General features: G+C 46.2%; 1 protein-coding gene across 2 annotated transcripts in view; it reads left to right on the plus strand.

Moving 5' to 3' along the window:
• AGAP1 (ArfGAP with GTPase domain, ankyrin repeat and PH domain 1) overlaps positions 1 to 15568 on the plus strand; it is a 430252-nt gene that overhangs the window by 79627 nt on the left and 335057 nt on the right. For both annotated transcript variants that reach the window (XM_008574620.1, XM_008574628.1), the window contains one exon: positions 3851 to 3985. In XM_008574620.1, the coding sequence (XP_008572842.1) occupies positions 3851 to 3985 (135 nt within the window). The remainder of the gene's footprint in view (positions 1 to 3850; positions 3986 to 15568) is intronic.

Genomic DNA, 15568 nt, shown 5'->3' on the forward strand with positions numbered 1-15568 from the left:
TTTTTGCTATTTCCTTTAGAAATAGCGTATTGGTTTGTCCTTCTGTGCCCTGATGTAAGACTTTTCCAGTGATGAAGCTAGCTCTGTGGGGCTATATGCAGTGCACTCGATGTGGGGTACGTTAGAGAGAGCTCGGGCAGAGTGAGTAAGTGGATGCTGTGGCAGGAGCCTGCGGGGATGAGCCCAGATCACGTAGGTGGATGTGTGTGTTGAGAGATAGGGTAGTGTGGAATACAGTAAAAGTGTTTTCTCAGTATGCCAGGTGTGGAACGCTAGCGTTGGGTTTTCATGGACAGCCCCTCTTTTATTTGTTTTTTAAGCGTGCGTGCCTGCAGTGGCTGGGGTCTCCCTCGTTACTGAGAGAGGTTCAGGGCAAGAGGTTCCTTATGCCTGATGCGGCCTCTAGTGGTCACCGGGAGGCAAGGACGCACTGATCAAAAGCCCGTGGCTCTGTATAAGTACAGAATTGGCATATCTGAGGCGGCGTCTGGGAAATTCTGAATAAATAATGATTTAAAATGGGTAGTTACCCAAAGGAGATTCTGTTAAAGCTGCCTTGAGGTTGAAGAGATCATGCCAAGTAAGAGGCTCTTGCTGCGGCTTTGGCCGGGGTGTTTCTGAGCAGCGTCAGCCGCAGGCTCCTGGCCAGCTGCTGCTTCTGTTCAGGAGGTTTGTATTCACGACCCAGGATGCTTTCTCGCTGCAGACTCACTGTGGTGAGTGGCAGCGAAGTGCCCAGTCTGGGCTGGAAGGGTCAGATGGATCAGTTCTCTCTCTACCCACCAGTGTTCCTGTTAGTAGAGAGTAGAGTGACGGGTCCGAGTCCTGGGCTCTGGGCCTCACACACCTGGGTGTGACTGGCTGCCAGCTGTGTGGCCCTGACTGCCCCCTCTTAGGGCTCTGGGAGGTTCAAACAGGAATTCAGGGAAAGTATTCAGTGCACCCACGGGCACATGGTACATGTCTGACAGCAGTGGCTTTCGTCCCTCGTATTTCTACGTATAACCAGTTTCACTGAGGTCCCGCTTGGGACCCAGAAGCACATCTTTCTCTGCCCCTGTGCCTGGAGGCAAGCGTGGCCCTGAGTCTCCCGCCTCAGCTGAGGGTGCATCCTTGCCTCCTGCTGGGTTGTCCGTGTGTGCATAGAGGAGGCTGGGCATGGTGCCTTATATTCTAGGGAAACCCCAGTGAACTTGAACTCCCTGAGTTCAAGGACCCCACCTGCTTTTGTTCCCTAATACTGTAACTGTCTGTTGACTGAGCGCACTGAGCCCGAAAGGCCCCGGGAGCACCCCAGTCAGGCTGCCCAGTGCCCACAGCTGTCCCCGCACTCACTGAGACGGCTCCCGCTCCAGCTCTGGTCCTTGTGGCCTCACTGTGCGCCAGACAGACAGGAATGGAATGCCTCAGTTAGGGACGTTCCTCCCCTGAGGGAGCCTTAGGCAGCCTGGCGGGTGTATGGAGCCTGCTTCTGGGAGGCTGGAGTGAGTGCGGGCTTCTGGGGTCCCACATTTAGGCACTGGTTAACGGTGTGGGACTTGCCTTCAGTGAAGCCTGCACCTTGTCTGTGAAGCTTTTGTGCTGGCTCCTTGGGAGGCCGGAGACCGCACGCAGGTCAGGTTGGAGATGAGGGGACCTGAAGTCTCCCTTCGTGCTGGGTGAGGTGGGTGGCCTTAGAGGTCAGAGGTTATGGGAGGGGAAAGAACTGGAGAAGAGTGAAGTTCATTCCTTAAGGGCACCTGGCATGGTGAGGCCTCAGCCCCAGGTGGGAGCAGCTCTGCAGAATGTGCCTCTCTCTCTGTTGCGGAGCAAGATGTGACGGAAGTCATTCACGTGTTTAGGCAGGTTCTGTTTTAGAGTTACGAGTTAAATTGATTTGAGGGAGGAGAAGCAGGAGCTCTGAAGAGCTGCAGAGTTAAAAGTGGAATAAAAAACTGACCAGCAGAGCGGAAGTGTAGTGCTCACGGCAGGAAGCCTGCTTCTGCAGTGACAAGGGCGCCAGCAGTGACGACGGCAGGAGCCGCGCCTCTGAAGATGCGCTGGGACAGGACGGAGCAGGCGTTTCCGAGGACAGAGGCGCTGCCGAGCCGTTGGGGGCCCCGGGTCAGGATCAGGTTTAAGCTGGAGGGATGCTTTGTGGCCCATGTTTTTCAAATTATACTAAAGCATTGAAAAGTTTGGATTTCTAAATTTTTTCCTACTATTTTCTTAAAAAAAAAAAGGTTTGCACTTTTGACAAATACTTTTTTCTTAAATGCTGTGAAGTGCAAGTCAGATTTACTGTCCGTAAGACAGGACGAGGTGTCCTCCAGCAGGGCGTGCTCTGCAATGTCCATCGAGGCTTTTACAGTCACTTCACCTTAGGGAGACTAAGAAATATCAGTTCAAACTGTTCCATAGGGATAAAAAATAAAACAGAAGAAAGAGGGGAAAAGTGAGTAAATTGTTTTCTCAGGATACCACTTTTTCTTACATTTCAAAAAGATGGAGTGTCAGATGCCCCTCCCACACAAACATAAACAAGACGCAAAGCATTGTCACTCTCTTGTATACCCCACGCTGCCGTGCCTTTGACTAGTAGAGAAATCCTCCAGGTGGGTCTTTGTTGATTTTTCTTCAGCGTACGAGCCTCCAAGCCCCCAAGGAAACTTGGGCTGGGGAGAAGTGTCTGCAGGGCGCTGTATCTCACCCCTTGACACAGCCGCTGTTGACATTCTGGCCTTTCTCTGTGCATGTGCCAGGCTTGGCTGCTGCTCTGTCATGCAGCAGTGAGGACGTGAAGCGGGGTTGTGGTGGACAAGCTGGAAAAAGGCTCCGTTTCTTTTTTAGGAGATTGGTGGCTGGTCCACATCTCTGTTTTGCTGCTCAAACATCCCCGTCTGTACACAGATGCCACGGGGGGGTGGGGTGTGCCCCCCACATCCAAGTCACCTGTGACCCCAAGTGGTTCTGTTAAAACCTCAGGTGGCTTGAAGCCACTCGTGCTTACAGCCCCTGGAGCCTGAAAGCCAAAAACTTAAAATTGGCCTCAAAGGCCCTGCTCCCCTCTCCCCACCCTCACCCCTGCTTGTCCTACCCTCGCACCCCATCTCCCTTAGACACACCACGTCCTCTCCCCAGGAGTCCCGGCCGCTCCCCACCTCTGCAGGGAGGCCTCCTCCCTGATGACTTCATCTAAAACCCCAGGGTCACCCAAACCCCCTATCCTCCTTCCCAGCCTCGCTTACCACGTACGGACATCTTACATCCATAGTCGTTGCTCAGATTCATCTCAGTTGCCTTCCGCCTCCTTCCCTGGTCAACTAGAAGGTCTGTTCCACGAGAACGCAGATGTATGTGTCTTTCGTTCACTGCCGTATCCTTGTGCCCAGAACAAGACCAGACACCCAGTGGGGCTCAGCGAACATTTATTGAGCAAGTGAATGGACAAATGGCCACCCCTGGAAGGATAAGGACAGTGTGTGGGATGCATCTAGCAGGGTGCTTCGTGCGCAGATGGTGACCTGCAAATAGTGATGATGGTTTCTTTTTATATTTTCCCTTTAAAAATATTTTCCTCTAGAGCCATATTTAACTCCTACTCCTTCCTTTTCTGGTCTTTCTGGATGTGCTTTTATTTCAGTTTTAGAAGTTCTCTTCTAAAACAGATTTCTGCTAATGAATGACTATTCTGGTGTTTGGGCTATTATTTGGGGATTAAACTATGTTTTAAAAACTCCAGATTTTCTCGAGAATGAAGTCTGTACCTAGTAAGGTTCAGGTTTTGAGCTACTTGGGGACCTGAAGCTGTGGGAAGTGAGTAGAGCTGCTTGTGGTCACCGTGTTGTCACTTTCTGGTCTTCTGTTCCAGATGCCATCAGTTCCACCAACCCGCGGGTCATCGACGACGCCAGGGCGCGGAAGCTGTCCAGTGACCTCAAGCGGTGCACGTACTACGAGACGTGCGCCACCTACGGGCTCAACGTGGAGCGCGTCTTCCAGGACGGTGAGTGCTCCTGGCCGGGACTGCACTGTAACTCTGTGACACAGGAGCACGTCGGGAAGACTGTCCTGCCTGCGGGTCTTTCCTCGTCCATGCGGGTGACAAGTGTATCATTTGATGTGTGGGTACCAATCCCTAGTATTGACAGCTGAGCACTTGGTCTGAGAGGTGTTTCTCAATTCCATTCCCTTTACAATGATGTGTTTAGAAGAGACATTTACTTCAGAACAACCCTGTCATGGATCCTGTGGGTCACAGTATGTGACCTTTTTGGGGACAGGGTGAAAAATTTCTTGAGCTATTGCTCACTCTATGCTCTATGGAACTCGCGTGAGTGCTGTTTCTGCGTCGTAGTTCCTCATTCCAGATCCAGCCCTTTCTTTAAGAAAGGTTTAAATACTGGATGTGAGGGTTTGAGTAGAGGAAACCGAAAGGAGAGACAGAGTCGAGTCTGGACCAGAAACAAATCTCACGGTAGGACTCACCGCTGAGAGCGAGGACCAGCATTAGAACTGCTTTGTGGTGTTGCCTGCGTGATCGCTCACCCACCTGCAGGAGCAGCCCTCAGTCAGACAGGAAGCTCCCCTAGAGGAGTTAAGGTTCTGCAAGCGGGATAGACATTCACATGAATGCTTACAGTGCCAGGTGTCGAGGTGAGAGAGGGTCTGATGGTGTGCGGGGGCTGGGAGAGGGGGCTTGGTCTCAATCTGGGGTCAGGAAGGTCTTGGGTAAAGCAATTCTTTCAGAGTTGGAGCCTGGCAGTAGGACGCCCCCAGCAGAGGGTCCCATTTCTGAGGGGAGTCACGGGAAGTCAGTCCTGGGTCCCTCTCCCCTTCTGGTTTAAATCCACGTGTGGCAGAGTTGTCCCCGCATTCCCTGGCACTGGTGCTGGGGGGGGGGTCGTCGGGAGCGGAGTGGGACACCCAGCTCGGGCTCCTCCGAGGCTGCCTGAGCTGCTCAGAGGTGATGAAGAAACATCGTAATCCTGACGAAGACAGTGCTTGCAGGACTGCTCCTGGTACCGCCCCCAAACCGGGCAGCCTGTACTTTTCTCTTAAGTGGCTAAATTAGTTTTCAGATGAAACGTGGTAGGAATTCACCCTTTATTTTACTAAATTTCAAAGATTGTGTCAATTTTCAAACTTTATATTTTCCTCCTTTTCCTTTAATGTTCAGATTCTTTTCTTCTGAGCTTTCCATCTCCTTTTCCCTTCCTCACGGATGATTACCTCTTTTTTAGCACATTTATCCTATTTTGTTCTTCACACCTTGCATTTTTTCCAGTGTCACCTTTTCCAGTGTCAATTCCAAAAAAGCTCAGGCCTCCCTGGGAAGCAGCACTGAGTCCCTGGGTCGTGCAGCCCCTTCCTGCTCCAGGCGCGCTGATCCTGGGCCTCGTACTGGCTGTGTCGGGAGCAGGTCCTGTGGGGCGCAGACCCACATTTCAGACCTGGGCAGGCTCATGCCAGGCTGGGGTTTGCAGCCCTGTGGATGTTAGTGAGACTGAAGAAGTGTGCAGGAAGCTCGCAGAGTCCTTCCGAGGGGTGGGCTCTAGCAGCATGTGGCTCCTGTTTGCCATCGCGCGGCCGAGACCCCAGGGAAAGCTACAGTGAAGTACTGCAGGGGCAGCTCCCTGCACCAGGGCCCATGGGCCGACCTGGCCAGCTGCCTGTTTCTGCAAACAGACTATTCTTGAGGCACAGCCGTGCCCACCTGTGTATGGACCACTCTCTACCTGTAACAGCAGAGTCAAGTAGTTGCAGCAGAAACCGTGGCCCACAAAGCTAAAAACGTTTACTTTCTGGCCCTTTATGGAGTTTGCAGGGTCACTGCTGCTCACCAGTTTGCTTTGTTTAGATTGCTCCTTTGGCTTTCTGGCTTCCTTTGTGCCCCAGGGCCTATTTTTACTTATTTACTTTTTATATCTTAGCACTGTAGAAAGAGAAAATAAAGAGTATGTAATTTCTGTGTTATGTTTAGCTTCTTCATAAAGGAAGAAAACAAGCCAGGTGCTTCCACCTGACCTTCCATTGTCACGTTCCTAGGGGACTGGTTACCTAGGTTGGCTTGTTTATGTCTGGGCAGCTGGTCAGTACATGGATCGAACCCTGGACCTTGGTGTTATCAGCACTGCACTGGTCATTTGTTCTGTCTGGGTGACAGAAGCTCTTCTGGCCAGCATGTGTCTGTCAGGGAACTGAAGTTTCCAGGAAGGTTTTAAGGACACTAGTGTTGCTGATGGTGTTTTTTAATCTAGATGTTCAAAGGTAACGTAAAATAGTTACAACTCAGCAGCAACCGTAGATTCTTCCCTGAGAAGATTGGGCGGTGCTGGAGGTGGTAAAAAGCCACCTGTGTGTGTTGGTAGCAAAAGGGCCCCTTTGAGCATTACGTATCACCTCGGGGGGAGGAGAGAGGGCTACCCCCAAGGTCCTCATAATGGCTCTTTGGGGACTGCAGTTCGACTTTGGAGATTGTCAACTTCAGTCTCTTTTCAGACGCTTTGGAATTTCTCACCTGACGTTGAGTGTCCGTGTTGGCAGGAGACAGGGCTGTACCGTGGACGTGGAGGAACAGTGGTTTGTGTCACAGGCTCTAGTGAGCCTACGGGTGAGACAGAATCCGTTTTTGTTTGAGTTGACATTTTATGGGGTAGAGCCAGCGGATCCTAAGTTTAATGGGGCATATTTTATGATTTCTAAATTGTGGTATCTTCCAAGTTTCTGACTGGTATGTGCTATTTTGAGCATCCTTGATACCTAAAGGAGGGATTTCCCTTCATACAGAATGCGGACTGGAGCCAGATGTGGTTCACAGACTTGTCTTTGTTCCCTCCTCTGAGCTACTTGGTGCCCTTTGTCCACTCTCTGCCTCCCTCTGTCTGTACTAGAACGAGCTCAACTGTGAACGGTGCTGTTTTTTATGTGGATCGTTGTTATGTGTCCCAGCAGCAGTTGCTTTGTGTACGGAATTCAGTATTCTTGCACGTATGTTCTCAACGTTCCAGTCACTTGTGAAGTCCCCAGTCAGAGCATCCTATTATATATACTCTGTGTCCTATGCTAAGGCTATTCCTCACTGAAGCTTTAGCTTCTTACCTTCTTAAGTGTGTTTTCGTAGGACAGTAGGAAAACCTATATGCAAAGATTTGCTCTGACAGTAGTTAGACCAGGTGAAGATCCATGAAAAAAAAGAAAGGTAAATTACAACTTATCCTGTGTCCACTTAATATTCCCCAAGGCCAGTTTAGTGATTTCATGTAGGAGAGGTTTCATCCTAGGATAGATCTATGCTATTAATGTCAACAGAAACAATTGGGTTCTGGGTACATGCAGGTGGGACAGGTGGGTGATAGCATTAGAAGGGTCCTGTAGGCAATTGCTGGCACGGCCGTGGCCTTAACACTTGTTAGGGCTTCCTCTAACCACATGCTCCTGTACGTCATCCTGGTGGGTGGACACTCATCGGGCAGAGTAGTCCCTGTTCTAGGCATATCTGTGCAAATGCTTCACCACCATCACCCTGGCAGTGAGTCACTATGAATTCTGGAAAGCACTTGCATAGAAGTTAACCCCATTTGGTTGTCACCCCTCCCAGTGACAGCTCACCTGGGCATATACGAGGGTTCTTTAAAAAGTTCACAGAAGGATTCATATTATCTTTTAATTCTACTTTTCCACAAACTTTCTGAAGTCCCCACATATAACCCACACCAAGAGCCTGAGCTGGGAGAGGTCGTGTGATTTTCCGAAGGTTCCCCGGTGGGTCCAGGACCCCAGTTTGCTTTTTATCCTTTGCTTCCAAAGACTGGGATCCTGGAGTACAAAGAATCCATGTCACATTAAGCGTCTGCAGCTGCTTGGTCCTCATTACAGTGGTGTCCAGGACAAGGGTAGCTGTATTAATGAGCCTGCGTGTGCAAGCTAATTGCATGCGCTCGAGCATCGTTAACTGTGAGCCGTCTTCTGGGATTCTCCTTCTGAGCTCTGCAGCATCTTGTACCAGTTTGTTTTGCTGACACCACAGTCTTTTGATTGTGCTGTTAAAGGATATGCCAATTAGGCCTGCTCCACTCTTTCCTGGAACCAACCTGCTTTTCGTTGTTGGGGTTGCCTGTTTTATTATTTGTCTTTGTTGCTGTTATTTTCTCCTTCATTTATTGTGTTAGGGATTAGATTGAAACTAATGTGTGTGTGTGTGTGTGTATCTTCTTTTTTCTTTTGGCAAAGGAATATTTTCAAAAATAAGATCTTTTCACTTTTGAAAGCAAGCCACATATATGTATGCATTTGTTATTGAATGCATATTGAAAAGGAAAACTAGTGTGTCATTAAGTGCCTGTTAATACATACTTTTTTTCATTTGTAATAATGACTAATAATCATTTAAGGGCCTATGCTATAGGATAGTAGATCTTATTCAGCCCATTTTACAGCTGGGAGCCACACTGCCTGAGATGTTTGCTTCCCAAAGTCACGTGACACCCCTGGCATTGGCAGAAGCCGGCATTTCCAGTGTCCACCAGGGTTTTCACTGTCCACCTGTACACAGTGCTGTGTGCTTGTCTGTCCATCACTCCTCCCTGCACACATTGTCACCTCCCTCTCTCTATTGAAAAGTTGTATTTCTGAGACTTCCTGGGACAAGTGGGTGATTTGTATCAGGACAAGCCGAAAAAGGTTCAACTGCTTAAATCGTACTTTGTTAAAGGGGTTTCATAATTTAAAACTTCCTTCTGTGAACAAAGGCAACATGGAAAAGTTGCCTCTGTAAGGCTCGAGTAGATGTGGCGATGTTAAAGTGAGAGAGAAAAGAAGGAAACACTGCTACCGTTTCTCTGAAGCTGATTGGTCAAGTCTCGTAAAGTGGTCTTGACCCTGGTCTGGCAGCCGTGCTGCTGCTGTCACTAACCACAAGGGTCGCTGGCTGTCACTGCCTGGTAGCTTCTAATATAGTATAATACAATGGAAATTGGAATCTGCAGGTTGCCTCCCAAAGAGCCACATCTGGCCCACAGCTTGTAATCTCATGAAATTGAGAAGATACCTACCTGGTGTTGACATTAAGTAGACTTTTGATTGAACCTGTTGGTGGGGGGGGGGGTGTGGTAAAGAAGATTTGTAGGTTTGTGGGTCTTTCTCTTTGTGCTGGTTTATGTTTGGGTGGGACAGTGAGTAAATGCTTTATAGTGATTATTTTTATAAAACATGACATTGCCAGTACTCTTTGCATATATATTTTAAAGTTCAGATAATTTCTTAACCAAAGAAGCTTTTTCTATAACAGGGTTAAATCACAAATTGAAATAATGAATTATTATCAAAACTAAAATATAAGCTTGTGTGGTAAATCATATATTCATTGGTTTTAAAAAAATTTTTGAGTTATTATTTTTAGAAAAAAATTAGTTTGAGTTTGAAGGCTGGCTGGTTAGTGCAATGGTTAGAGCATGCTGCTGGTAACACCAAGGTTGAGGGTTTGATTCTTGTACCAGCCACCACCCCCCAAAAAAAAATTTTGTTTTAGTTTGGATTTAAAAATTCTTGTGGTTGTGAAGCTGTAAAGGCACATGTTTCACATATGAACCAAACATCTGGCACATAAACTGTGACATAATTTTTCAAACATACTCAATAAATATGGAATGTATCTTAGTTACTAAGATACACCAAACATTTTTAGGACTAACTTGTTTAAGGTGATTATCCTTTAATAATCCACGTGGTTTTGAATATTATTATTTCAACTATTTTCATGTTATAGACATGAAATCAGCTTGTCTCTTGTTTGGAGTTGCCCATATTAAGAGTTTATCTCTGGTCCATTGAACTCTTCAGTAGACCCAGAGGCTAGACTTTTAAAGAGAAATTCTCTCCTTAGTATCTCAGTTGATTCATTTTAAAATCATCCATCCAAAATGAAAATTTTTAGGTGGGGGAGAATATCTTAATTATCATTGTGGTCCCTATTCTACAGACTGCAGTTACTGGCCTAAACAATATTGGGTCAAGTATAAAACTTGATAATTCTTAAAATAGTTTGATACAGATAGAAGGAACCATTACGAGGAAAGGCAGGTTGGATTCTTTCAAAAATAACTGAAGTCATCCTAAAGTCTTTATTAAGGTTGATGATATTACAAACAACCAGAGACAGTAAATAATTTTTTATATCACACTGTTGTGGAATGTTGTGTTAATAGGGGCTTTGCTCTTTTCTGGCAATTTCTTACCCTAAGTGTGGAATTTTTCATGCTGTGCTTCTCTTATGGAAATGTTAACTGTGCACGGATGCTCATGTATATGCACAGAAATGCCTGAATTAACTCTCACACTGCCAAAATGAGATCATTAAGCACACTATTAGCAAATGCTCCCTATTTTGATTTTCATGTTAAGACTCATCTCTTTTGCTCATAGAATTAATTTTATCAATGACACAGAAAATGGTTATCTTAATACTTTTCTGCACTGCGGCCTCATAGCTGTGTTTTGCCCCAGGATTCATCTCTAATGACTTTAGCCAGCTTGAATTAGTTTGATGTATCATTAATGCATACAAATGGCTTTTATTTTTGTTCATAATCTGTTCATAATGCCACAGCATTCTGCTCTTCCTAATGTTTTTAAAATGATTAAACAGTGATGTACTTTTTGACCTAGTTAACCCTCCATAGAGTCTCTGATCAAAAGAATAAGAAAATATTACTTAACTAGGATAGTCAGAAGTTATTACAATCTGTTTAGCTGATGTTTCCAAGTTATTTTGAAGTCTTCGATGACATTTTTTTTCCTTTATGGAGTACAGACATACCATAGTTTGACTAATCTTCACTCATCGAGGAGCTATCCACACACTACTAGGTTAGCAGCTCTGAATTTGTTCAGTTCATAAAAGATATGTAAAAGCAATTCTCAAAAGAGATCGACTTTTTAAGTCGTGAAGTTCTTTGCCATGAGAAACAGGGTTACTTTGCCCTGTGGACTTTGATATTTTTCTCTTGGTCCTTGCGGGGTGAGCCTGGCCAACACTGTATGGGACAATCAGCCTCAGGGCAGACTGGGGGCATCCCTAAAAGTCAGGCTCTGTGGAATAGGATGTTAGTTTGCAAATTTGGTGCAGAGCCACTGGACATGTCATGGTAAGGAAAGTGATACACTAACCACCATATCGATCTTCCCTGAGGTAGGCAGAAGTAAATTGTGAGTAGTAGACTTTAAATTTGTCTGTCTAAAAGAAAAATACTGTAAATAGTTTGATGAGTCAGTTGGATTTTGTGAAATTTGCCAAAGAGAAGAAAGAAATGATTTTTTTTTTTTTTTCTGATGGCTGGCAAGGGGTCCAGACCCTTGACTTTGATGTTGTAACACTGTGCTCTGACCACCTGAGCAACCGGCCAGCCCTGAGAGAGATGTTTTTAAAGGATACGAAATATGGAAGTGAAAGCCACTCATAACACCTACCACCCAGTGGCAGTTAATTGTTAAGGCTTAGTGTAAGTGTGTGCGTGTGCATGCATGCCACATGTTTGTAAAAAGTGGGTTATTTTGCATTGTAATGCTTTACGACCTACTCTTTCATATACATACTTTTTCTACACTATAATTATTAATTTTTGCATTGCATTCCATTGAGTGACTATAACAACTTTTTGACCAAATCTCATATTAGACATTTAGTGTCCCCCCATTTCTCTCTTTTAGGATCAGTACTTCAGTGCATGGCCCTCTTTACCCAGAAGATGGAGACAAACTCCGTCCTCAGTCATTTCCTTAGGATACATCTCTAGGAGTGAGACTGTCGAGTTTTAAGACTTTTGATCCTCAGTGTCAGTAACTTTCTAGGAAGCCTGTTCCAGTTTAGGTTTCCTCCAGCAGCTGCCCTTTTTCTGCACTTGGCCCCACTGGGTGCCTTCATTTTAAAAACTTTTATTAGTTTATAGACAGAAAAAATCAGGTATAATACATAGATAATACATATGTAGGTTTACCTCCTGCAATTGTTTTGTTGAGAGACAGCAGCCCATCTCTTGGCAGGAAAGTTCTGGCATACTGAGGATGGCCCTCAGGGAGCAGACGGCCCTCGCTGCTCTAACAGATGCGCCCTGTTGGGTTCAGTAGGTACCTTTGCCCAGGCTGGGGCAGGCCAGCTCCCCAGAGTGTGGACGGCACAGAGCCTGGGCTGGGATCCGTGTGTGGCTGTGATCTTTGGGGGTGAGCTTAGACGTCAGAAGTGGAGTGCTTCCTTAGCTCTTCCCACTCATTGAAAGGCGGTTTTGTCAACACAGTGCTTTTTGTCACCTTAGAGAAAAGGTCTGGGGTGGAGTGTGCTCCGAAGGAAGCAGAGGAAAAGCGAAGCTCCTGGTGCTCAGAGGTTGGTCCTCCCCATAGCCTTACGTAATGTTGGCACCCTGAAAGGCAGGGGAAGCCCTCTAAGCCCACCCCTCCTTTCCATACACAGAAACTGAGTTCAGAGAGGGGCTTTGGCCTGCCAGGGCCACAGAGCAAGCTGGTGGTGGCCTTCAGTTTTGTATCCTCCACCTGGATTGGGTGCCTAGGACATCATCCGACTAGTGTTTCCCAGACACGTAAAGCATATCTATCTCCCTTTGGCCAACATAAACCTCTTATCTTGTTATGCCATGTTTGAAACATCAAAATTAGGGAAGTCCATCACTTGCAAGTCACTGCTATGAAAATTAAGAAGAGTTGAATCCTGAACCCACCCCGTCATTTCCGTCCTGTCCTAAGTGGACCTGATGTCCTGGACACTGTCACCCTGCATGGTGTGGAACCAGGAGCATCTGTCCCAGCTGCTCTGCCTTCGCACTCCACTGGCTCCCCAGGGGCCACTCCTGCCAGCCACAGTTGTGGCTTTTCCTTCAGCAGGAACATGCGCCCGCAAACGTGTTCTCAAGCATGTGATTCATAAACAGCAGTTCAGTCTAAAAAAAAGGGAGAACCTTAGCAGAGCCCACTTGGGAGGGGATTGTCTGGCCTCCTGTAGCTTTATCAGCCCTGGTGCCATGAGCACAGCAGAGCGGGGGCACCGTGTGCTTCTCCTGTCCTGGGCTGTGCCACTGCTTCCCTTTCCAGATGCCTGGCAGAGCTTCCACTCGTATGAGTCTTGCTGCAGGAGGGGCTGTGATTTGTTCAGCCAGCTGTACGCCGAGTGCAGCCATGGTTCAAGGTGAATATTTTTGGATCTGTGAATTTTGGAATTTCAGGAAACTCTCATATTTAATTTTGTGTGTAAATTGTTAAAAACAAAACAAAACAAAAAAACACCACCAATGTATTCATCTGGATGCTAGGAGATACCCCCATCCCTGTATCAAGATTTCACTATTAGATGAAAAAATCAAGGTAGTACCTGCATTCATGCAGACTTGTAGAATTTCAGAGCTGGAAGGGCCTGTCTAGCTCGACCCTTCCCTTCACAAAGGAGCAGGCAGGAGGGTGGGCTAGTCCTGTCAGAGAGCACATTTTGTAGCAAAGTTGATACTAGAAATTAGGTTTGTATCTTGGCTGCACAGTTTTACCTATGTTTTATAAATGTGATACTTAAACACCATTGATTACATTTTAAAACCTGGTAGTGAATTAAGATGCTCCTTTGAGTTATAATTATTTTTAATAAAATGTAAAACATTTTAACATGGAGGGTTCTTGGGTTAAATGCAAAACTATAATCAACATATGGATTATTTCCAGTAAGCTACCTAATAAATACTCATTCGCACAGATTGTTTTCTTCACGTAATAGAATCTGTGTATGGTGGAATATTGGATCTGTGACAGAGTATCTGACACATAATGACACCACGGTGAAAACAAAGTATTGAAGGACAGCATGGTACTTGATTCTGTAACTTAGTAAAATGCCACTAGGGGGCATCAGAAGCGCTCATAGGATTAGTCTTATTCGCGTATATTTCCCTTTTGCTGTCCCCATGGAGAATACAGACATAATAAAAGTGGTTTAAGAGATCCCTTAGACCTGTAATAAGATACCCTCCATAAAGCGTATGAAGTTACTAGATCAGCAGTACATGAGTGCAGGAGTAAAAAAGTTTCATTCATTGGAATGGGGAGGAGGATAAAATAAAACAGATGAAATGATATATTCTGTGGTTAAAGGAATCCAAATTCCTTCTTCCTTTTTGCCCTGCACGTAACTTTACAGAAGTATGAAAATTTGGTGAAAGATGTTTCTTTATAGAGTATAATAAATAGATTTATTATTTAGTCCATGATTGTCTTTTAATACAACCCACCAAGAGTTTCGTTGGCCCGAGCAACAGCCCGGGTGCCTCACCTAGTGTCTGCACCCTTGGATCCAGAGGCAGGCGGGGCGCGGGCCTCGTGCACACCAGCGCCTGGGCCCAGCTGGGAGGCCGTGTGGGGTTGGCGTGGGGCCGTTCCCTCCATCTTTCTCCCCAGCTCTCCCTTAGCAGAGCCTACGGACTTTATGTCTGTGGTGTTGAGAGAGAGGTGAGGAGATAACAAACAAAATCAGAATGAAACTCTGGGCAGAATGAAGGGAGTTGATTACTTTTTTGGAAATACAGTCTGAGCAGCATTACTGAGAGTGGTAATTGACTGCAGGGGGAAAGGACCTTTCCAGAGAATTAGCATCCGTTTCCTTCTCCGTGAGACTGGCAGTGTGCTGGGGGCACAGCAGAGATGAGAGTCGAACATATACTGTATTTGTCTGGGCAGAGTCTTCTAGTTTCTTGAGGTTTTTTGTTTTTGTTTTTAAACCTCTTGGGTTTTCCACCTAAGGTAGAGGGCTTCTGCCTGCCACTTCCCATGTATGTATTTTTTGCTTTTACCCTTTATTTTCTCCCACTATGTAAAGTCCATGAGAATTTCGGAAATCGTAGCATCTCAGATCAGACATTTTTAAATTATTTGTGAAGGTAGGACTAAGTATACTTTCAGTAACTCAAATGAGGAATATGTCACATGACAAACTAATATTCTTCACAGATGTGAGAATTCTAACAAATTGAGTGTCTAGAATTTGTAAAGAAGCAAATATGTTTCAGAGAGTTCTACAATTTTCAGTCCTTGGAATAGTGAAAGTTTGGCGGGAAAGTCGTGAGAAAGAAGAGAAGTTAAGTGAAAATGGGTGATTTCTTCAGAGTGGAGAGTTAACAGCCCCGTGGGAGGGTAGCTTTCACAGAGCCGTCTTTTAATGCCAGAGAAGAATGTTTGATCAGCTCCTGATAGGACATTCAAGAGGGAGCCTGGGTAGAGCAGTGGCCCAGGTTTCAGGTATCTCAGTGGAACACAGTAAACACTGGCTGCATTTGCAGAAAGTGAGCTTGACTTTGTAGTGAGAGCGGGCACAGCTGCTATGGGATGAGCACACGCTCCTGGGGCCGTGGACAGTCGTCAGTGTGGTCCATAGTGCTCGTCTTCTGAGTTGGGGAGGTGGGGAGAGGGGGACCAGCCAAGTGGGCTAGGCTGCAGTCCAGCCAGATAGCAGGTTCTGTCTTTTTTTTTTTTTTTTTCCCTTTTTTTGTCTTTTTTCGTTTCCGGCAACGGGTCGCAAACCCCCGTGTCGCGCCCCCACCCGACC

This window comes from Galeopterus variegatus, unplaced genomic scaffold, assembly GCF_000696425.1.
Source record: "Galeopterus variegatus unplaced genomic scaffold, G_variegatus-3.0.2 Scaffold57, whole genome shotgun sequence".
Taxonomy (NCBI): domain Eukaryota; kingdom Metazoa; phylum Chordata; class Mammalia; order Dermoptera; family Cynocephalidae; genus Galeopterus; species Galeopterus variegatus.